Source organism: Anopheles bellator, chromosome 2 (assembly GCF_943735745.2).
Source record: "Anopheles bellator chromosome 2, idAnoBellAS_SP24_06.2, whole genome shotgun sequence".
Classification (NCBI taxonomy): Eukaryota; Metazoa; Arthropoda; class Insecta; order Diptera; family Culicidae; genus Anopheles; species Anopheles bellator.
The window spans coordinates 47,871,779-47,894,452 of NC_071286.1; the positions used below are offsets into that span (position 1 = coordinate 47,871,779).

The 22,674-nt window shown below is 46.3% G+C and overlaps 1 protein-coding gene across 1 annotated transcript in view; it reads left to right on the top strand.

Annotated features, from left to right (window-relative positions):
* The first annotated feature begins 2,242 nt into the window (after positions 1 to 2,242).
* Positions 2,243 to 22,674, top strand: part of LOC131212370 (transcriptional activator cubitus interruptus) — a 42,208-nt gene continuing 21,776 nt past the window's right edge. The window contains exon 1 of the mRNA XM_058206211.1: positions 2,243 to 2,610. Within this exon, the coding sequence (XP_058062194.1) occupies positions 2,243 to 2,610 (368 nt within the window). The remainder of the gene's footprint in view (positions 2,611 to 22,674) is intronic.

Here is a 22,674-nt window from a genome sequence, read left to right on the forward strand (position 1 = left end):
AGGCCACAGTAAAAATGTTATTTACGACTTGCCACATCCACGGGTAAAGGGCTCAAGTTACGATCGAGCCTGTGATAAGCCGCGTTGAGGATTTTCGGTTGGCACGAGGTCTGGAAAGAATTCCGACGTCCAGCGGATCGATCTTTTCCAACGTCCTTTTTTAGGACCATAATGGAAGCTGTGGTGGTAACGAACCTGTGCTAGTAGTTGGTAGTATATTGCGCAAAAACGTTCGATGGAGACGCATGGCGCTTAGTAGTTACACCAAGTTCCAACGACGTTCAAAGAACAGGCAGCATAACTGGGCATCGATCGTGTTAATCTGTTCGAAAAAAAGAAAAGCTGTGAGATTTTCGGTATGTAATCTTCAGACAAGTACAATAAGGTCTTCAGTACAATAAAGCATTCGTTAAATTAAAGCGCATTGGGCAAAGTGTCACAAAGTGAGATTGAGGAAGTAGAAGAAAGGCGATCTCCTGCTCATGAAATTTATTCCTGTATGCGTGGGACTCGGTGCGGCGCGATCTGGAGTAAAATTATACGCACGAAGGAACGACCGTCGTCGTCGTCATTGTCGTCATCGGCAGCTCACAGCGTTTGAGGACTTCATTTCCTCTCGAAACGGTCTCGCGCCCATTTCTCTCTCTCTCTCTCTCACTCTCTACACACATTTCTCTCTGTCCGTATATATATATATATCTGTGTATATATATATACATGTCGCTCGCTGTCTCTCTCTCGTGCTGCTGCACATTATGCGGCAGTATGTTTTCGGAACGATCTCTGCTGCCAGACGATTATCGGTGGCTCCGTTTTGGTAGCGTCGTTCGTATACCATGTTGTTTTCGTTGTCTCCTGTCGGCACCGTTCCTGCCGCTGCCGCCGCCGCCGTTCAAAGTCCGCCTGATCATGTGCCGCTGTCATATTCCCCGGTGCGGCTCGCTCTCGATCGTGTCGCACTCACACCACCACGCCACGAGCCGTCTTTCTCCGGCGGCCGTCGTATTGTCACCACACGCATACACTGGCCGGCAGCGATCGCTCGCTCGGTGCGCCCCCACTAACACCCACGAAACGGAGAGAAATCCCGGTTCGAGAAACCTATCTCTCGATCCTCCGTTGCGCCCCTCTCCCGCCGCCCGCGGCGGCTGATCCGCGCGCAACTGGTCCGAATTGTTTCGCGCTGCATGATCACTTCATTATCGAAAAGCGTCGTCTCCGCCGGCCACCGTTCTCCTGCTGAGCGGTGCGCTGTTTTCGGGATTCTCTTTCGCCCATTCGCCGTACCCACACACGCGCACACCCCATCGTGGGTCGCTCGGAGCACATTGTATCGGAATGCTGCCAGTTCGATGATCGTTCCGTACACGCACCGAACAGTCATCAGTGTGCACGCAAAGGTTGACGTCGGAACAGTGTTTGGTGTTTGGTGTGGTGAACTAAGCTCTGAAGTGGCCGGCCACCGTTGCGGGAACGATCGATCGATCACACAATGCGCTCTCCTCGGGTCTAGGCTTTCGACTCGCTGATCGTGTCACGGAGGACCACTGGGTGCACACTTTAGTAGCTTGTTGTGGTGTCCGACAGTGAGGTGTCCAGAACGCAATCCGCTTTGTGTCCGCCGCAATCAGTTCACAAACGTTAAACGTTCGATCCCTCTCCGTGTGCGTTCATCGCTAGGTGCTAGACATGTCGCGAAGATAGTGCCGTTTGTGTCGCGTTCGTCGTGTGGTCTTCCGATTATCCGACGGCATTTCCGTGTTGAAGTTGTGCGTAAAATTTAGATGCGCATAGAAATTGCAAGCTCTATGGGCGCAGTGAGTGTGTACAGAGAGAGCCAATGAAATGCAATTGATAAGAGTGCATCCTTTACGATGGTCAGTAACGTCGAGCTACCGTGCCCGAGGGTCATTACAAACAAATAGCGCGCCACGTGCCATGCGCTACAGATCGGATTGAACAGTTCGGTTGAGTGAGCTGAAACCAGCGCGTGACGTACGGAAGAGTTTAAAACTCTACGGTCGGTAACTAGCTCCTGGTTACAAGTTTGTGATATCGGCAGTGGCTAGATCCCATATGGGGGCAATAGTATCATCACGGAAGCGAAAAAAGAAGCTACTGTTCAAGTGATAGATAGTGGTTCTGCCCAAGAGAAAGGATCCTTGAGGTTTCTGGTATTGATATTCGTCGCATTAGTGTGTTGCATGAAACGCAGAGAGAAGCTCCTTCCACACTGTCCACAATGCCGGAGAAAGAAACTTTCCACGAGCATATGCAAGTGCACCCGTTCCATCACCCCGGACATCCGCTGGCTGCACACCACGGCCACCACCATCCACAGGCGGGACTGTCGGCACACGGATTAAGTGCAGCCGCCGCCGCAGCAGCCGCGGCCGCGGCAGCCGCCGCAGCCGCCAACGGTGGCGCTCCTGGCAGCGGCAGCTACGGTCCCCTGCAACTCCCGTCGGCTTTCGTAGCATTCCACTCGCAGCTTTCTTCCACAGCGGGGCTCGAGCAGCGATCGCCCCACGATGGACGCTACCTCTGGGATCCTACTGGGTCGCCTTCGGCTTCATCGTTCCATCATCCGCACCATGCATCGGTCCATGGGTAAGTGTAGAAGCGATCGTTGAGTAGTATCCCGGTTCATCCGATCGAACCAAACTCGCGGATTGTCCAATGATTTGTCTGAATCGCGTGCCGCCTGTTTCAAGGAGCAATAGTTCATTTTTTTCCTACAAAAGATGGAACGAGTAAACAATACCAAATACTGTTAGAACTCGGTAACGTGTTGCCGATAGAAACGCAGGAAACGCTCCTCATTCTCGTTATATAGGAACTACGGCACAAATGCCATGATGTACCTGATTAGAGCAGAGATGTTGGGGCCCCCGACTAGAGGGCCACGGTGGAAGGGAGCGGAGCCATCAAAAACACATGTAAACACATCCTCCAAACAAGACGCAAGACAATGAAGCGGCGGGGTGCGTTTGAATGCTCGAGGGATGGGTGATACATATTTATAAATAAAATAGACAGTTTTTATGATCCCGTCCCGTCGCAGGAAGGCTGCGTCGTCGGCAAACGTCGTTTCCGAAACCCGAAGCTGGAGACGGTGGCAAAAGCAATGCATTCAAACACTGAACCCGGATCAACAGCGAATCTCGGTAGATCCTTGTTCTTAACGCGGGGGCACAGCAAAAGAAATTGCTAAGCAATTATTTACTCAGTAAAATGGGGTGAAGTTTTGCCTTTCTTGCCGCACTGTATCGGTGTGCAATTAATGTGCATTTTAAAAACAAACAGAAGAAATGGAGGAGACTCCAACTCGCAATTCCCTTATGTTGCTGCTTTTTTATTTACTAACTTTAATTCATTACTCTTTTCATAGAGACATGCATAAAGATTGGTTTTGTTTTACTACTCCTATACATTGCTTAATAAGGCACAGATTTCCTTGCCATGCGACTTCGCTACTTCTTAACGCTAATCTACAGTTCGTGCAGAAGTTTAAAAAATTTGGTCCAGCCAATTACTTGAGTAAACAAAATGTGCTGAAAGTGTAAATTAGCATTCGGAGCACGGACTGGTGCATGACGTTAAAGTTAACGATCGATCCTGCTGGGTCCATAGAAAAAATACGCAGGCTGTCGTTGTCCGGGTTACCGAGACCTGTCATTTTTTCTTCCGTTGACAGTGCTTAGTTTTTGTATCACACTGTGCGTTCGTAAATAGCTGAAGGATAGGGACCCGGAAAATGAACAGGGCAACCTTGCCGCTCGCTACGTGATCGAATGAGGGTCTAAAGCAACAGGTCTTAGTCGGGAGTCTAGGATCTTCGGGACTCTACAGGATACTTCAGGGCTTGGGTTGTCCCGTTGCGTTCAACATAATCAGGGTTCTTCGAATGGTGGGTTCGGAATGTCGGAAAAAGGTCCATGTGTAGGCCAGCTTTTCAGTTCCTTGAAATCCAGTGGCCCCCGTTGCACAACGGCTTGATTCGTGACCGTTCTCGGTGGGTCGGGATCTTAAATAGCCGACAGTGTTTCGAGAATTGTCCGGCCGGGCAGAATCTTTCTGCCGATGAGGTCAAAAACTAGAACCCTCTACGGACAGCATCCGAAGGGTGCCACTGCCGACATTTGACACCTATCTCGACTGCCTCCGCCTTCGAGTAAACGGCGATAACTGAGTGCGGTGATGATGGCTAACGAAACGAACGGAAAAAGTGGTTCCAGTCTTCTTAGCCATCATCGCGACCATTACTTTTTAGCAGCTCCTGCGACTGTGGCCACGAAGAAGTTTGACGATTTTAGACGATTATGAGAAACCGCCTTTTGCGGCAACTGACAAACACGCTACTGCGTAACCTTAGCCTGCAGGATCAAATATCGTGTTGTGGCGATGCGATGCGATGTGTGAGGGAACCAGGCATATTTTACTGTTGGAAAATGTTTGCTTACAGAAGCACAATCACTATTAAGGGGGTTTGCTTGGCTAGGTGCCCGTAATTTTCTCAATTCGTCACCTATCACACGTGCGACCTTTTCACCGACTGGGCCGCTGCTGATGGTGCGTAAGAAACATAACACTTCCTCTTTCATCGTCGGTTATCCCAAATGTGGTGTGGCATTCGGACGGCGGCGGCGGCAGTGCGTCGGTGCGATTCATTTCATTCTCGCTCTCCACACACCCCCGGGAGCGTCGGACGTCGATCATCCAGTTTTGTCACATTTTCTCCTTCCTGTTTGAGCCAGCCATTTTCGTCGAGACTTGTGCACTCTGTGTTTCCCAGCGTCCGCTATTACCCGGTTGGCCGGACGAACGGCTCTCGTGTGTAGAATGTGCTGATGGAGGCTGAGTTCAGAAGGTTCAAAAATAAATATTTCTTCCGCTTGCGATGTGGTAGACCACAAAAAAGATTGTAGCAATAATGTTCACACTATACTTCAAGCAAACCTTCTTCACATTCTGTTCGCTGTTGTTGTCGATCGACGACGATGCGGACCGAAGAAACAGCATCGGAAGCTGAGTAGTGGCAGACCGGTCTGTTTTTTTTTTACGAACCTTCCAGGTTCGGTCCTGCCACAGCGAACACAAGTTTGTAGATATGTCGCGTACCACCACTTTCGATTCCTCGCTCTCTGGAAGAGGTTTGCTTTCATGCAGTCTTGTGGAATAATTGCACGGAAGAACTTGTAGAAGCTGTGCGGCGCCGAGCAAGGACTGCTGAAATTCTTACTTGCCAAATTATCAAATTGAGTGGAAAGTGGACGGTTTTTGTCATTGCTAATCGTCTAGATCGAATTACTTTGCCGCCTGAAACCACCGTGCCGATTACTTTTGTTCACCGACCATGTGGGGCTTCCATCTTTCCTTGCCATCGAATGTGTTGCCGTTATCATCCTTGTGAGTTCACCTTATTTGTGGTTTTTGAAATGGAGCATAATAAACAGGATGATTGAAAACATCCGCTGTTCATCAACGGCTCCGTTACATTGCACTTCGACATCGGTGTACGCCTATAAAAACACAATAAATCTGCAAAAAGTGAATTAATGTTTGATCAATCTTCACGTCCCGGGAATAGACGATCAACATTCAATGTGTGCGACATTTCGTGTATAGAAAATTAGCGAATCGCTTTTTAGATCATTGATAATTTGTATCACATACGGCCCAATGCCCTGTAGGAGTCAATTGCTCCTGGGCACAATACAAAAATGAAATGGACACGATTCCACACGCTGCATGCTGCATGGGACATGCTTCCTTAAAAAGATCATATCATCGCTTTATGTCTACCTGTCTACCGAAAAGAGGGCACGTTGTCTTATTCAATCGGCCGGTGGCAATCGACCCTCACAAATTAACACGTATCTGTCAGAGTCACTGTTCTCACGAAAGGAAACCCAGGCCCTTCGTCCGATCGTTCACTCACGCACCTTCTTGTTGTTTCAAATCTTACAGTTTGTTCCCCGTGTCATTGTTTGCATAAAACCGATCCCCGAGCACAGCCGGTGATCCAATCTCATAGCGAACGTTTTTCTCCGGATTCCAACAATTGCCAAGTTCAAAAGTCATGCCATTTCCTTTTCTTACTCTTACTTTTACGAACATATTTTGTGGGTGGAAAGAAAGATATTGAAGAAAAAAGCTAGAGGCAAGGAGAAAGATTTGACCGACTCGTCAACGTATAGTGTGCTGATGTGTAAAGTCTCCGGGTGCCACGCCTGGCGTTCGGCAACGGAGGCGGATATGATCAGGCAAATTCTTCGTACTCGAACACAAACGTGCTCCGGTGATCCTTCCAAGAGCTGCTATTATTTTCTGCCAGTTTTGTTCCATTCGGCTTACAACGTCCCTTTTTGTCGCACAGAAACGCTAATAGCACATATGGGATGCAAGTGTAAAATGAGTAATGCTCAAAAAGGACGAAACTGCAGACGAAAGGGACAAACCGAAGATAGACGGTCGGCTGTCGAAAAGATCCTGTCAAGCTCTGCCAAAGATGAAACGAAACGTTGCTGGAATTCGTAGAAACGAAGAGATTTTTTTTATAAGTGATATAATACAACAAGCCATACTGTCTTTAATCGACTGTCTACCGGTCGTGTCTTTACCGACCTTGTAAGTGAAATTCCTAGTAATGGTTTTCCAAAAATAAAGGAAAATAAATTGAGTTTTTAATTAGGTTAGTGATATGACATTGTTATTGATAAAGTTCGATTGATGTTATCGAACGTTCAGTAATTCATATTGATTTGTCGCTCGTTGGAACAGAGTCGTTGCAAAGTGAACTGATCATCGATTATGGAAGGCAGTCTTAAAAGGTGACAATAGCTTTTGCGAATACTGTCGCAGGTGATAAACCACAGTCGACCGGGTGAATGCACCTGGACATGATCGGTTTTCTTCGTGACGAGCATTAATCTTTAGCACCATCACGAGCATCGTTTCTTTTTATTTAATAGCGCACTGAAAACCGGAGGAGCACCATATAGGGGAGGTTTAATTCAAACAATGGAGACAAACACATTTATAAACAGTTAGCAACTCACGATTATTGGCGCTGAAGATAGAAACAGTAAATAACACAGTCCTGAAGCGAAGAGGAAAACAAGTGATCGAACCCTGAACAACCGCAGCACCAATAAAAAAGCTCAATCACTGATGATCGGTTAATTATCTCTTCTTGTACAAGACGCAACATTTCAATTACTTCACTATAAACTGCTTGATCGACTTCCTTTCGTCGGGGCAACGCTATGGCAAAGTAAAACAGCTTGGCGCGGTTAATGTCGTACGCCGCTGTCCTTTGTGTGTACGCCGCTTACGAACCTGCTCCACCAAGGCAACCCGAAAACTTCCGTCGCACAATCAACCCGCAGCAGCCAAACGAGTCGGCCAACAAATTCAGGTTGATTTTTAAAAGCAGACCCGAAAAAAAGCCAACGGGCGGCCATTCTGTATCCGCGAACTGTCCAGAGACCCCGTGCACGGGGATCTGCGGCCAATGTTTGGAGTCTTGCTACAAAAGGTCCGATGACTCCATCATGAAGTGTACGTCTTGTAGAGCGCGCGCGCGCACAGGAGGGACAAAAAATCGTCCAAACGAATACCTACGGAAAGAAGTCTGAAGAAAACAATCATGGCCGCCAATCCCTTCGGAGGTGGCGGCGGCGGCGAAAGTGGCTGTGATGAAAATGACGGTTTCTAGTGGTCTTTCCAGCCACACACATCTTTCTGCGGCGCACTCGGCCCAGCTGAACGAGAAATGGGAGCTTCTGAGCTTTGCTGTAGAGAGGACCACACGAAGGCGACGGCCCCCAGAATGCAGGAGGCCCCCCAAAGGCTTCACCGTGTGCACCTATCAAGCGCAAGCTTCGCCGATATTGGAGCAGGCTCTGGTTCAGATAGAAAGAGAGCAGTAATGAGATGAAAATACGTCGTACGCGGCGCAGCCAAGCCCAAGACGGTAGTGCAACTACCGCCAACGAAAGGATAAGTAGAAGCAACACACGAATGGAGGACGAGCGAATGGGCGAACGAAACGCAAAGCGCAGTCCTAAAAAGGACTGACCAGAACCGCGTCGAAGCCGGTCGACAAGTATGCTGGGATGGGGACGGGAAGGAAAAAGTGCTAACCAGTTGCCGAGATCTCACGAGATACGATCGGAAGGTTTTTTTGTTTTTCTTGGAACAGGCAATTGCAGCTTCGCTCTGACGGTATGGGTGCGCATTAGCAGCAATAACTGAAGTAAAGTAAAGCAGTAGCAATAAACATTTATTTACCGATGGCACTGAAGGTTTGCCGAAGAGAAGTCACCAGCTATTCGATATGTTCGATGCCTAAGCTACTCTAGACTGTTTTGATAATTTAACAGTGATTTCGCTCAAACCCTTTTGCTCAAAATGTTCCCAAATCTTAATGCGATGGATGCTGCAGAGTTCAGGAAACAAGCAAGCGTTGTTCTTTCAGAGTGGTCCGTCAGTGGTCCTTTGCAGTATGACAGCTGAAAGTCGAAAAAAAAATAAACAAACTAGGGATAAAGGCACACGACGGGCGAATGCACAGCAGACTCCAGCCGTTTCGGTTGCGACCGAATATAGAGACAAGGGCGACGAACGTGTAACTTTCTAAATATTGTTTGTGCAAATAAGAAACGCCAAGGGCAAAAAGACAACATGGATCTTCTAGTTTTGTCAATGTGCCGAGGACTGTCTTACTCGAAAACTTAACAAAACGGAGAAAAAGCAAGCAATATCTGGTAGTGTGAAAAAATGTGTTGTTGTGCGATGCCGTGTGGCAAGATAGTCGGTGTGGCCGCAGCTGAGATGCGCCTTGGCACTTACTTTTCACACGTCGTACGTTTGTTTGTTTATTTTTGTGGGTTAATATTTGAATGCCAACTGCCGTTTTGACTGCCGATCTGTGTTGCTACTAGTGCTGCTGCTGTTTTACTACCGTTGCGGTTGCCTTGTCGTTAAAGGCATCTTGCTGCAGGAGTGAATTCTCTACCGTTTGACGAATCGAATCCGTTTTGTTTGTTTGCCTGTGGGTAACGAGGGTGCCAAATTTGAAAACGATGCTGCTGGAGATGCTCGTGTGCTTGCCGGAAAAGAACGTCCCATGTCATGGGTGCATTTCATAGTTGTCTCAAACCGATAACGACAATTAGTGTGTAGAAGAGTATATGTCCTACCTTGTCAGACTTGGGTCCGACGGTTAGCCAAGAGACTCGAAGGCCGGTGTCCTGTTTCTGGCGTTTGTTTTTATTTTCCGTGAAGTAATTTTCGGTGACATTTTCATCACCCATTCACACTTCATCACGGTGCCTTCCCGTGCGACCATGGCCACGCTCCTAGCATGGAGTGTATCGAATATCAGTCCGACAGATATGCAGTGGGCAGCCGTTGTTCTTTTCAGGTCACCGCGATCGAAATCCCTCAGAAGACGGCCAAGAGGACGGGGATGGTTGGTGTCATGTGCTACTTGGAAACGTTTTCGCTGACATTTCATCTGTCTTCCAGATTTACAGGCCTTGTGGCCGCGTAGCCGGCGATGTCGATCGCGGAAGGCTTTTGCTCGGCTGCGAAAGGCGATCGGCGCGCACGAAGCTGGCGATCAAAGCAAAATGAATGATAACAAGTCAATCATCCATGCATAAGATGCGAAATTCGGCGGAGCGTGCGTGCGTGTGCTAGGGAAGGATCTGCGACTGCCGAAATAATGCAGTTATTCAAGGTGATTAACGCCGCTGTCGCTGCCACCGCTGCCCATTGCGAAGATTGATGCATCAGATGACGTTGAGGAAGCAAGAATGCCGGTGCCCTTTTTTGCGACGCTCTCGCGCGATTGGTAACGGTTAAATTGGGCGCGGAATTCGCGGTAGAATGTTGAATGATCATTAATCTTGGAATCGGAAAAAGTCATTCAAAACGTTAAGAATCGGTCGTGTTACCGTCGGTTTGATCGATCGGGGGATAAAGTCTGATGGCTATTTCTGTCGTTAATTTGATTACAAATGTTGGAACTTTCTGTAGCGCATGGTACAATGCGATCGAAGAACGAGTTGAGGTACAATTATAGTTCGAATGCAGTTTGGTTTTTTTCTGTATATGAATATCCTTATTCGATTTATATTGGGTTGCGGAAAACTAAATCCATAATTTTTGTGTGAAATTCAAAACATTATTTAAGGAGTATCCTATGGTCCGATTTGCGTCAAATATGCTCCGTTTTGTTGTATAATTTGTTGTATGTTGAAGAGCTTCGCAGATGGATATTCGATCCATGAAGCTGCTGTGAGTTGAAATTAAAGTTTGAAAACAACTGTGTGAACATAAACTGGAAACTGTGTGATCGATACTATCGACAAAATGAGATATCAACCACTAAAGCCATCTGTCGAGAAAAGAATGGGTTTCTTTTTTACCATAGTATGTTATAGTATGGATGGAAAAGAATGGATTTCTTTTTTACCAACCTTATAAGGTTTGTAAGGCCTTTACCAAGCTTTTAACAAGCTTTTACCAAGACTATAAGGTTTGTAAGGCCTTATAGTCTTATATAAGGTTGATAAAAAAGAAATCCATTCTTTTCCATCCATACTATAACCTTATGTAAGATTCTATTATTAGCAAATGGGTGCATGTACATTACTTGTTACATGAGGTATTATCTTTAGCTCATCCTTACCAGGACTACTGTCTCATTCAGTTGTCCGAGGCTCTGTAACATCCGAAAAAAATATCGAACCTTTGGAACCGTTTGACCGATCGGTGTTCAGGGTGTGTTGTTGAGCCAAGGAACCGTTCTTCGTTACCTTTTTTTATGTTAGGCTTCAAACTCCCAATCGAAACGCACTCTTGTGCCAAACTTATTCGGACAGGTTTTTTTTTCTTTCGTACCTTCTCTGGAATTAAGACGAAAAGCACTTCATCTCATCCCAACGCCGTTACGAGATCACTCCGTCTTTCGGCATAGCCTCTCTCTGGGGAACGCAGTGCACCGATCTTCTGGTTGTAAGCTTCTTTTTCTTTCTCCTGCGTACCAATACCATTTACCATTTGGTAAGGGAGGGAAAGAAACGATCCTCATGTGTTCTGTCTGTGCCATGGGCCGAGGCAAGGAAGAGGTTCGTAGAAAATGTTAAAATTGTAATATCTTTGTTCGTGACCTAAGGTGCGACAACAATCGGTTTCTAAGCGCTAATTTTGGTCCTTCGCAAATGATGTGTGCAACCTTTTTTCCCTCGCTCATTGCACTATTCTTGTAAAGTCTCATCAACTGCGGGACGGGATTTTCACTTGATGTGGATGGGTCGACAGGTGCAGATGAACTGCTTCACCTCGTAACGGGCTCCGGTGTATTCGATTACGATAAATTACCGCCAAACGTTTCAGTAATCAAGTTGGGCTACGATCTCAACAAAGACGATGCTGCGATTCCCTGGAAGTATGCGTAGAGATCCTTTCCAATTCATTCATTGCGTAAGTACCGTACCGCAGCTCATTTTCTGAATGGTGTTCCTGCAGTGAATTTCTCTGAGGTGTCTTTTTAAATCGATGAGAACCCAATTATCCCCCTCACGGTATAGCCGACGGTGCGTCCGACGTCTGTTTTGTTCGTTTTCGGATCATCTTCTCGGTCATCCGTGCTGATGACAGAGTAAAGAACAACGGATTATATCCTCAAACAACTTCCCGGAGCGTCGACCAGGAACTGTGTGAGCGCAGGGTGGGAAGATTCGTCCGCTGGGTGAATAATTGAGAAATTCGGCCACACTAGACACGGATTGGGTCAGTCCCAAAACACTCCCAAAAGCCGCTAATAATAGTGATTCATAAAGCAGCCGCGCACAAGGGTCGGAGATCGGTGGGCAAGTGATCGTCGGCCGTTCTCAGGTCTATCAGATTGATGTTAGGATCACGGGGCACGGCCCGGCATTCTATGCCACCCGTCATCACCAGGTTTTGGAGCAGAAGATTACATGGTAGGTGAATTTTTAATTACAATATCGCTTCACGTTCGTGCTACATAACACATACTATCGGAAACTGGACGCCATCCTCAGTCTACCTTGTCGGCCTCTTTATTGTCCTTCAAACACGTTGTTCCGGTAAAGAAGAATATAGTGGGAAGGATCGAGCTTAGGATTGAGTCATATTTGGAAGGCATTTTGGGGTATTTATTTTCATGTTTGTTATAGCATTTGCTATCTGTTGAACGGGAATCACGCGCAGTGGCGCTCGACCAATACAGAGCCTCAGTGGCAAACTAGTTGATGCGACGCCCAACATGTCGAATCTAAAAAGGGGTTAAAAATGTCCAGTACCTCGATTAATGTGTTCTAAGAAACGATTATCATGAAATGAAATGACGTAATCACGATGTTAATAACCATAACTCTTCAATGTGCAACATTTGGAGAAGGATTCGAGGAAATGGCCATCTTACCGGCAAACACCATGGAAGCTTCACTGATTAAACGATTGTTTTGATATTATTCTTCGGCGTGCCTCATCGCCTACTGCTACCATCCTTCACTGCAATCGAGAGCAGCAGCATTTCTTTCGTACCATCATAATTACTGTATGTGCCGGAGGCCTAAAGATGACAGCAAAGCAGAACACAAAAGCACTAATCAACTCGATCGTGCGCGCGGAAGGTGTTCGCGTTAGTAACCCTTACCTCGCCTTGTGTCGCACGACCAACGAGGCGAACTTTTTCAAATTATTAAGTCATTCAACTTGGACCCGCGTGTCTGCAAGACAGTGTTGGCATACACGAGATAGAAATGTTCCTTTAGAGTGGATCATCAGAGCGGTAGAGTGGACCAAATGTAAAAAAAGTGTACCAGAATAAGAAAGGAGCAACGAAAGAGGACACGACAAGGCTCGTCAAACCATTGCATCAAATGAGTGCGCACAACGAAGGCGATCGATGAAACAAAAAAAAGGTCATACTTAGCGACGCGAGGGATACTCGCGAAGGACCACCGAACTGTGGTCCGGAACACAACGTTTAACAATGTACAAAGTTAAACGAAAAGCATTAGTCTTGAGCGTGGGTATGCTGCGACCTAGTCGGGGTTTGCTCTCGGTTGCGCCGGTGCGCCATCACGTCCTCCCGAATGTGAAATGCGCACTGGGGCGCGTTTCATGTGGAATATGAAATGGGGAACGAAATATGGTGCAAAAGAACCCGACAGGCGAGAGATGTTGTCGAAATGATAGAAGGAAGGATATGTTTTCGGCAACAAAAGAAAAATAAAAGAATGAATCCAACGGAACGACTAAACAATCGTTCGACCAAATCTAACTCGAAGAAAACAAACATTTAAACTAGGGAGCGTTCCAGCGCGCGATTGAGACGTCTCGCGTCGTGAATGCCTTATTTGTGCTCCGTGTGTTTTTCTTACGACCATACAATCCTGCATGTTTTGATTATGTTTTCGTGTGCGCCATTTCTGTCGGATTAGAGATTTGTTCAGTTCACAGAAGCTGCCTGGAGACTCAATCAACAATTTCGGTCGATCTGCAACCGAAAAAGAGCAATATTTTAAAATGATTTCCAAGGCAGCTAGAACCCAGCCTTTTCGTTGTTGACCGGGTAAGTCATTGCAGGAAAATAGTGAGGTCATTTTGCCAAGCTCCAATCTGTCACGCTTGGACTTGGTTCGCAAACGGCGGGTCTAAGGCAGTGTCTCGCCGACGGGCGCTAGGCTCTGTGAATTAATAGTTCGATTCCGGCTACGAGACGAGGGCTGTTGTGCACGGTACGAAGGGACCCAGTCACATTCATCCATCCCACGCATGGTTACGACGGCGTTTATGCTTGTCATCAAATAACAAGCATATTTTACCTTTCCCTCTCGTTCCAAGCTTTTTCATCGGTTTTACGTACTCTTAATGTTACCCAAGAGTCCCGTCCCGTGAGACACGTACCACACCCGACTATGTTTGTGTCCTAACGGACATATCTATTCCTTTAATAGACATATCTACGCCAAGCCTGCAGTTACGTTATGTAGGAAAATTTTAAACTATCTAGTAGAAAAGAAAAATAAGGAAAAAAGTCTTACGTCTTACATTGAAGAGAACCTGGCTGTCGATGAAAGTGGAATTATGCTGTAAACAGTTCATGGGTCTGCAAAACCCTTCGTCAAGATTGGAAGAGAAAACAATAATTTAGTTGGAATGTCCAGCACAACCAAATACTCGGTGGCCTCAGCGCGCTAACAGATTGTTTAAATACAAACAACAATCAATTGTTGGGGTTTGGCTGTGATTTCCAGGTTCGTCGCTGGACAATGTACTCTTTTGTGATTCCGGCCTGCGGCCTCCCAAATTGGGCTCTGCCATCACCGTGCGTGCTGGCTGTAGGGCCCGTTTCCACTCGTAGTAAGACTCACGGCGGCATCCTAATAATGCAGCTTTATGCCACAAGGGAGCGATGGTTGGAAAAAAGGCACACAACAATCACTGGCAACATTCGACGGACTGGAAAAGCGCTAACGAAAACTGACAGCACGGTGGAGCAATATTTCACGATCCATCGAAAATGTTAACCATCAAAGCAAACAATCGGAACATCTACGGCCGGCTGCTGCTAATATGGCCTTTGCAGATGATGTATCGTCACCAGGCATGAGCGAGCAGCTCGTCGAACCATCTGAAGGATTCATCGAACCACAGACATTCAGAGTGGTCGGAATGAGCGTTTCGGCGGTGGGTGCCGTTTTTATGAGAAGGCCAGAAAATTTGTGGCCGAACGGAACGTGACGTTAGGGTGTGGAGACATATGGAGAACAATTTGTTTAATTTATGTTGGAACACGCATTTCTCTCGGACGATAAGCGACGAAGCGAAGCTGAAGAGAAACATTAGGAAACAATCTTCTGTTTGGTCAACGTTGTTGGGCCGTTTGAAGAACGGACTGAGAAATGGCTCAATTTCCCTCCATTGCCAGGGTTATCTCAGCGCCTTTCGGTTCTTCTTACACTCTCCCCCTTCGGCGGGGTCAATTTGGGATCCCGTCGAGCACAGTGGAAAGTTGTTCGTTGGCTTCAGATACGTTAGATATCAGAGTACTTTCTCATCTCGCTAATGCTCTCCACAGCCAAGGATCACGCAGCAACGACGTGGCGAAGAAGAAGCCGACAGAACCGAAAACTAATACAGAACCTTCAGGATGACATTTATTCGATTAGCTTGGGGGGGTTTAGAAACTTTTCACTTTGCTTTCAGTTCCCGTTGGCTGGGAGGAAGAAATAAATGTAATTCGTATGGAAATTTCGGAGAGTGGTCATTGTCGGCCTTCATCGTACTGTCTGCCGTTCTTCCGAACCGCTGGCCAGAGTCCGAGAGGTACCTGGCCCAAATCAATCGATTCCGTCGCCCGCCCCGGGTTGGGTTGCCGTCTGAGTTTCCATTGTTGTTTTCTATCGCCTCAAACACGTCGGAACGTTCCCGTCCGTTATCGAGGTGAAGATTTCGTTACCACCGTCCGTTACCCTGAGTTCTCTCACGAGGCGCTTTGTGTGATTTGTTGTTTGATTTATGGGAGTTGTTTTGGATGTTTCATTCGCGTCTGGGTTGTAGCGAACCGGTCGTGTTTTATGCTCCAAACGAGAAGGGCGAGCCTAGATCGGATGAACATATTTTATCGTCCATTTTTACGACTTTATAAATTTAGGCTATTCAATAGTTACGCTCGCCAGGCCGCAAATTTTTTTGAATCCTAATAAGAGGAGGCAGGTGTAAATTATCGAATGAATTGGATGGAATGGCGGGCTGTTCACGTCAGCTGGCCAGAGAGAAATACGACAGAATGGACCACGCTACATCACGTTTCTTTATAACTCACGCCAACGAAAGGCAAGCTCTAGTAAACGTGCCACAGGCTACGAAGCGAAGTGATGTATGAAGTCATATTTTTTTTTACTGTTTATGAAGTGGCCAGTCGCATGAAATGCTAGATAGTTTCAAGAAAGTGGTACAACTTTACCATTGCTTTTTCCACGGATTTGTCAATCGTTAACGCCAAGAGTTCGTGCGTCATCGCATCCCGTGGAATGTGGCCGCTTCCTGTCCATTCTCCTTTGTCCTGCTAACACTGGCGCCACCTGTTTTCGGTAACTAGTTTATTTTCTTTACTACCCATCTCCTGTGTTTGGGCTCAATTAGGGTGCATCGATAAAATGCACCGAAGTAGCGCGGCTAGATAAGTGAAACAGATGGATCCTCAAATGAGTGAACCATCGGACAACATTTGTGCCGCGGAAGAACCGGACATATCGCCGGGATGTCTTTATGCCCCCACCCAGAGTACCTGTTTGCGGACTCGATGTACTGGGTCCAGACGGAGTCTAGGACCGGTTTCCAGGTTGTCTTAATTGGAATCCACACTCTTTCCACTTTGTCATCAGTTTCCGAGACTAATGGCTTTATTCCAACTTCCATTGTGTCGAAGTTCTTTCCACACCATCGGTGTAGAGTGACTGTTGGTCAGTTCATGCTATATTCACGTTTATCGTAACACGCAAGTAATTGCGATCACAAACATTTTTTGAGCATAAAACCGCACCTGATACTTGTGTGGCCTATATTCATTTGTGTGGCCAGAATTTAATAAACTGCTTGTGCTTGTTAAAATCAGTGTAATCGGTTCACGGCGAGTTTAGTGATAAAGTAAAATAAAACTGGAATAAGCGTATCCACAATGCTTTGAGGTTCCTGGGCAAACGCTGCCAAACGGCAAAGCATCTAAAATAAAACCGGTTTGTGGCGGTAGTACTAAATCAAACATTAACTGCTCGTAGATAAAGTCGTTGACTTGAGGCCCCGGTCCACACTGCAGAAATGTCGGCGAGGTAGTCGCAGCCGGAGCCCATTTCTCCCAGCTTCCATATTGCTCCTTTCGGAGAGATTCGACGTGTTGGTGGTACGAGGCTTTATCGAACGAAAGTTTTGTCTTCCGTACCTCAAATACCATAGTAAGTAGGGATGTTCCCGATTCCGGTTGGATGCCTCGGAGGGCGACAGCGGTCAGCTTAGGTGGCTATAGATAGAAAAAGCCAAGGCGAATATGCTAATCGAGAATCTTTTGACACCACATGCTGAAAAACATACAAATTGCTTAATTAAAGCGTTGAACGAGTATATGTTTTACTCTCCCGCATTCGTAATCCAACAGTGACTTTCTTTGCTACGGGCGGCCCTTGTGGCACGTCAAGTTGACATCATGTGGCGGAGAAGCGGCAGAATCGTTTGATAGCAACAGGAAAGATGGTAGAAAAAAAGGAAATAGCGCTACGTTAGATACGACCGTTTTGGAAGCTTACGGAGCCCAAGAGAATGAACAAGAACACAGATTAGGGTGAAGAAATATTTTGGACGATGATAGAGAGAAGGTGTATTGAAAAGAAAAAGGAAAACACGAACATAGAAAGGTACAGAGAGAGAGAGAGAGAGAGAGAACGCGAAGAAGAGAAAAGGTTCTACAACGTATAATTTATTGTTTGTATATCGCAGAAGAATGTCGTTTCGGAGCTGTCGGTTTTCATTTCTTACCGAAACTTTATATCTTTATTTCGAATTTTTTAAAGAAATAGGTAAAGAAAGACAACTAATCGGATCGGTTCGGTGGGATTGATCGAAATTGAACTATTGGAGTCGATACGTTTTTTTAAATAGACTGGAAATTGCGCCTGAGAAGGAGAACGAACTACGAAGCGGTTTTCAGTGTACTGATCCTTTATGCAAATAATTTACCTTTTGCAATACTATGAAGTAGAAAATTAACTAAACTATAGTGTAGAGAAGTTGAGCGTAGTTGAGCAGGTAAAGACAGCTCGGCGGTTGTAACCGGATTAAGTAAGTAAGTATAGTGTAGAGACCGTATAGAAGAATGCTATCAAAAGCAAACATTATTGTACACATATCGTTCATCTTCGTATTTTAGGTTATCGATCCTTTACTTGTTTTGGAGCGTTTAAAAATTTTACAAACTTATGTAGAACAATTATTTTTTGTATGATTTTTGACAACCGTGCCCGATTTCCCAGCTGAATTGCTAGAAACCGATTGTACATCGTATCCATAGTAATCCTTTTCGGTGTTTCCAAACCTAATAACCTTATACAATTGGGCAATGAAAAGATACAAAATCTATTGCTGGAAAACAAACTTCTTTAATGTTTGGTTTCGCAAATGTTTCGTAAATCGATCACGACGCTCTCAATAAAACCTTGGTCGATGATCCGAGCTCCTGATTGGCCTTTACTTCCGGTTACGTTGTGGGTGCATGAGGACACATTCATCTCGAGCAACGAAAGCTTTTCTTCTCTTCAGTTTCTTCTTCAAAGGGCCGCCCCGTGAGGAGGACTTCTCCATGGCAATGGTGACACGGTGCATGTGGGGCAAACCACTCCCGTCACAACCCAGTGCATATCAATCCGGTGACATTTGTGGAAAGGTGCCCCGGGTGTTGGTCGGATGCTCAATATCGCAGTGAATGGACTACATTTCCCGCCGACCGACAAGTGACTCCGACCCTGACCGGCGATCGTTGCCAACTCCATAATGACTTTTCGTTTGCTTTGCCCGGATCTAGCGACGATGATTAATGTTTTGGTGTGTGATGGACCGAACCTTTGGGACCATCCTTGCTGCCGCCGCCGCCACCGCTCCAAAGGGTCGGTTTGTATCTTTGCCGCTCGCCGGGGTAGGACAACGGACCGGCGTTGTACCGACACGGGCCGGTGCCTGTTATTTCTGCATGTTAGCGCTGCTCAAATGGAGCGGCAAAACTTGAAAGACCCACGACAGTAAACGCTACCCGTGTACCTGCTGCTGCCCGGGTGCTCGAAATCCCGGAGTTGGAGTTCCGTTTCGGGGTGCCCGTTCTTGGGAGGAATCTTCCCAAATACTTCCGAACAAACGGACCGGGCCGCCGCTCCCCCAAGGGGCAACATTAAATTGGCAGGCAAATCATCTACCAATTTTGTCGATCCTTCTTCCTTCGGCAGGGAATGTTCCGGAGGTCGGCTCGGCTCGGCGGGTCTCTCGAGAAGGGTCGGCCGAATGATGATGATCGGTCAATTTCTTCGCGAGCCACACAGTCTCTCGACCTCACCGAGGGTTGGTGGGTTTTGGTTTTTCTCCCCTTGCCCCTTGCGCCGCCGCCCGGTTTGGTGTATTATTATTAGCACACGAGCGCTGATCCGTGGCTGATGACTCAATCAAATCGAAACATAATTAGACGTTACCAAGGTGGCAACGAAATCGAGATTGAGGAACTGGCTCACCGGTGGGATGAAAGACGCCGGTGTCGGTGCTCGGATAAGATTCTGGGACTCGGCCACCGTGGGCTGTGTTTAATGAATCCCTTTTTGAGCCGTTTCGTGCGCTCTGTACGGATCCCAGATGCAGCTCTGGTTGCAACCGGCCCAGCGTTGCTTCGAGTAGAAATTGATTAGCTCTCTGAAGGAGTCGCTGCGTGATACAGTTCCATGATGACAACAACGTTAAGCGTACCGGCGATTTGCGCCATCGCTCATAACGAGCGGTATGGATTGATTGAGGCTACGATTGGAAGAAAAAAAAGATCGCTCATTCCGACGGTCAACAACGCCGGATAGCTTGGCCAACAACACCCCACCGTTAGCGGTTACATACGGCAGGAGGTCTGCATCGGTCGCGGTCCCCGTCATCCAGCCTCCTCCAGGCTGGTGGAGCAAACGATCAATAAATTATTAATTTGACATCTGTTATTCCAGCAATTCAAAGTGATCGATCAAGTTTGTCGGCTCCAGTCGTCGGAACCACCCAACGCCACTAACTAACCGAGCGGCGCGCCGTAGTCTCGCGGCTGTAACCCTTCAGCACGGCCACGACGAGTGCCGTTCGGGATTAAGAGCTTTCCCATCCAATCAATCTTCCCGCAGTTGGCCGACCGGCCGACGGGAAGCAAGAATCGCGTGGTCATACTCTGCGGCCCGCTGCTTGGCCGCAATCTTCCGACTGTCTGAAAACGTAACTCTTTCCGCCCGTTACGTTCTGAGCGATACCTGCCTGTCCTTCGGGTTTCGAAGTTGATGGTTATGTGAGTGCGTCGTGCGCGCACATACACCTTCATCAACCAGCGAGGCTTTTGAGGGTTGCCTTCGAGGATTGCCTTTGATTAGGAAGCTCTTTCGTTTCTCTCGTGCGATTGGCAACGGTCGTAGATCATTCCGCGCGTTTCGATAGCTTCGTGTCTGCCACGAACTCAGGCAGTAGATTCGAATCTGTTGCAGCCGCGTTTGCCAGACCAGAGTTCCTGGCCGTCCTTGTCTCGAGCTTTGCGACGGACGTCGTCCGAAAGAGTACGTGGAAAGAAGCAGATAATCCACTTAACACACACGTTCAACAACTTACCCAGCGCGGTAAGAAAGAAATGAAAGAGAGAGAGAGAGAGAGAGAGAAACAATCCGGTCGATTAATCAGCCAGCGATGATCTTGTCCACTGCCTTCGTGGTCCTGTTTGGTCGGCCAGAAAATTGTCTCATTTACGCCCCAATCCTAACGCCACGCGGCGCAAGGGTCAGCGTTTTGTTTCAAAGTATCACACATATTATGGAGGGAGCCTCCACAACGATCCACCGGTAAACAACTTCAACTCGAGTTGGTTGGCTAACGATTGAGTTGTAAAACGCTTAACTGTGCAAACGCCCTATGACAACTCATTAAGCAAATTTAAAAGGAAGACCACCGTTGATTTAACAATTAAAAGACACGTTGCGCGAACATTACACTACCCGATGAGCCCACACGCAAATAGTAAAATCGTTCGGTTTCTTTTACCGACCGACTTTGGTAAATAGAAGGCAACACAACGAAACTATTCTCATTGTTGTATGTCCATAAATAGTGCGATGCGGTCTACTGCTAACTTAATTAGGGCGTTTTTTTTTATTGCTCTTTCGTCGTTTCGTGGCCTTTGTGTGTCTTCATTATTCTTGATGAACGTAGCTAATGTTCTTACGAATAGACACAGTTTAGGGATGCTCAGTTTTGGTCTGTAATCGGTTCTACGTGGGTTCTAACAATCCCCCAAGGCGGCTGAACTTTGGTGGGAAAAAATCTCGTGAGTCTGAAAGTTTCGAGCAAAGTCTCGGAAAAGTTTCTGGCGATGACCATCGTGAAAGAGCGTAACTGTGGTGCACGAATAGCGCCCAGATAATCGTTCCTATATCACGTTTCCATTGGAGCTTCGCCGTCATGACCCGGTGTCCGTCAGACGGATCAGTCACCGTATGGTTTTTTTAGGATCAGAAATATATTCTTCCTCTTTACCTATTCGATCCGTTAAAGAACAGACAAGGCCCCACTACCTTCGCATACCCAACCAAAATATAGCAGAAATTCGAATATAATTTCAATTTCCACTGTTCATTTCAAAGCTTAATGGTTTATTTAAAATTTGAAGGCAGGACCGACGGCTAAATTAAAGCTTTTCAAAACCCGTCATCGTAAACGAGAGCAGAAAAGGACGAAATATTTTTTTCAAAAATTTTAACTATGAATAAATGTATATTGTAGAATCAGAGCGAGGTTTCTTCGCGTTTCGCGACACCGAAAGAGTGACAAGAGCACTGATCGTTTGTTCTGATGATCGAATGATCGACGAGCAGTTGCAAAAATGATGAACCAATTAACCGTTTCATGCCTTTTTTCAGCGCCCAAAGAAAATTCTATGTTTTCTTTTCACTGTTTCTGGACGACCACATGAACCGTAAATCGGAGCGCAAAAACGTCAAATCGTTTACGCTTCGTGTGGCAGGTTTAAAATATAAAACCGAAATGTCAAACGTGTTTACATTCGTGTTTTTGGTCCGAGAAAACAGAAATCGAAGAAAAACAAATTAATTTCAGTATTTTGTTGTTGTTTTTTTAGATTTTCTTGCTCTACCAGCAAATAGGAACCTACATTATATCCTCTATTTGTAAACAAAGCGTTTGCTTAATGTTGTCCGCTGTCCGCTGAGGCATAAATGTTTTGACATATGCGCAAAAAGTTTGACATTTATCTGAAATGTCAGATCGTTTATTTTCGCTTCGTCTGGACGTGCAGTTTGCTCAATGTAATTTAAACGTTCCATTCGGGTGCAGTGCCTTTTGTAGAACCGAGCACATTCTTTGAAGTATTGAACTTTTCAAGCTAAATTTATTTCAACTAATTATTGACTAACTTTCTAAAAATTTAAAAAATAACATATAAAAAAATTTAGTTAATCTTCTATTGTGGCATTTTTGTTGATACACCTTGTGCCAATTATAGCTCAAATAGTGTTGTTGACAGGCCAGATGTGATGCGGTTGACGTCTTTCCTATTGCTCTGATATGGTACATTCTCCGCATTGTACACTCCTTGCAGAGGCAGTAGCGTATTCAACGTTTCTTGTCTGCATATTTAAAATTACTGTTGAGTTATGAAATATTCGTCATTGACTAGCATTTTGCCAACCTTCAGAAGAAATCACCATTGTGCCTTCTGCTGCCGTTGCGCATTCCGTACATCATCAAACCGGGTAATGAAAAGAACAAACAAACGATCATATTAACACTTCTAACTGTCACAAAAAGAATGTCCCTAAACAAGTGAGCGTTATGCGGATGGCAGGA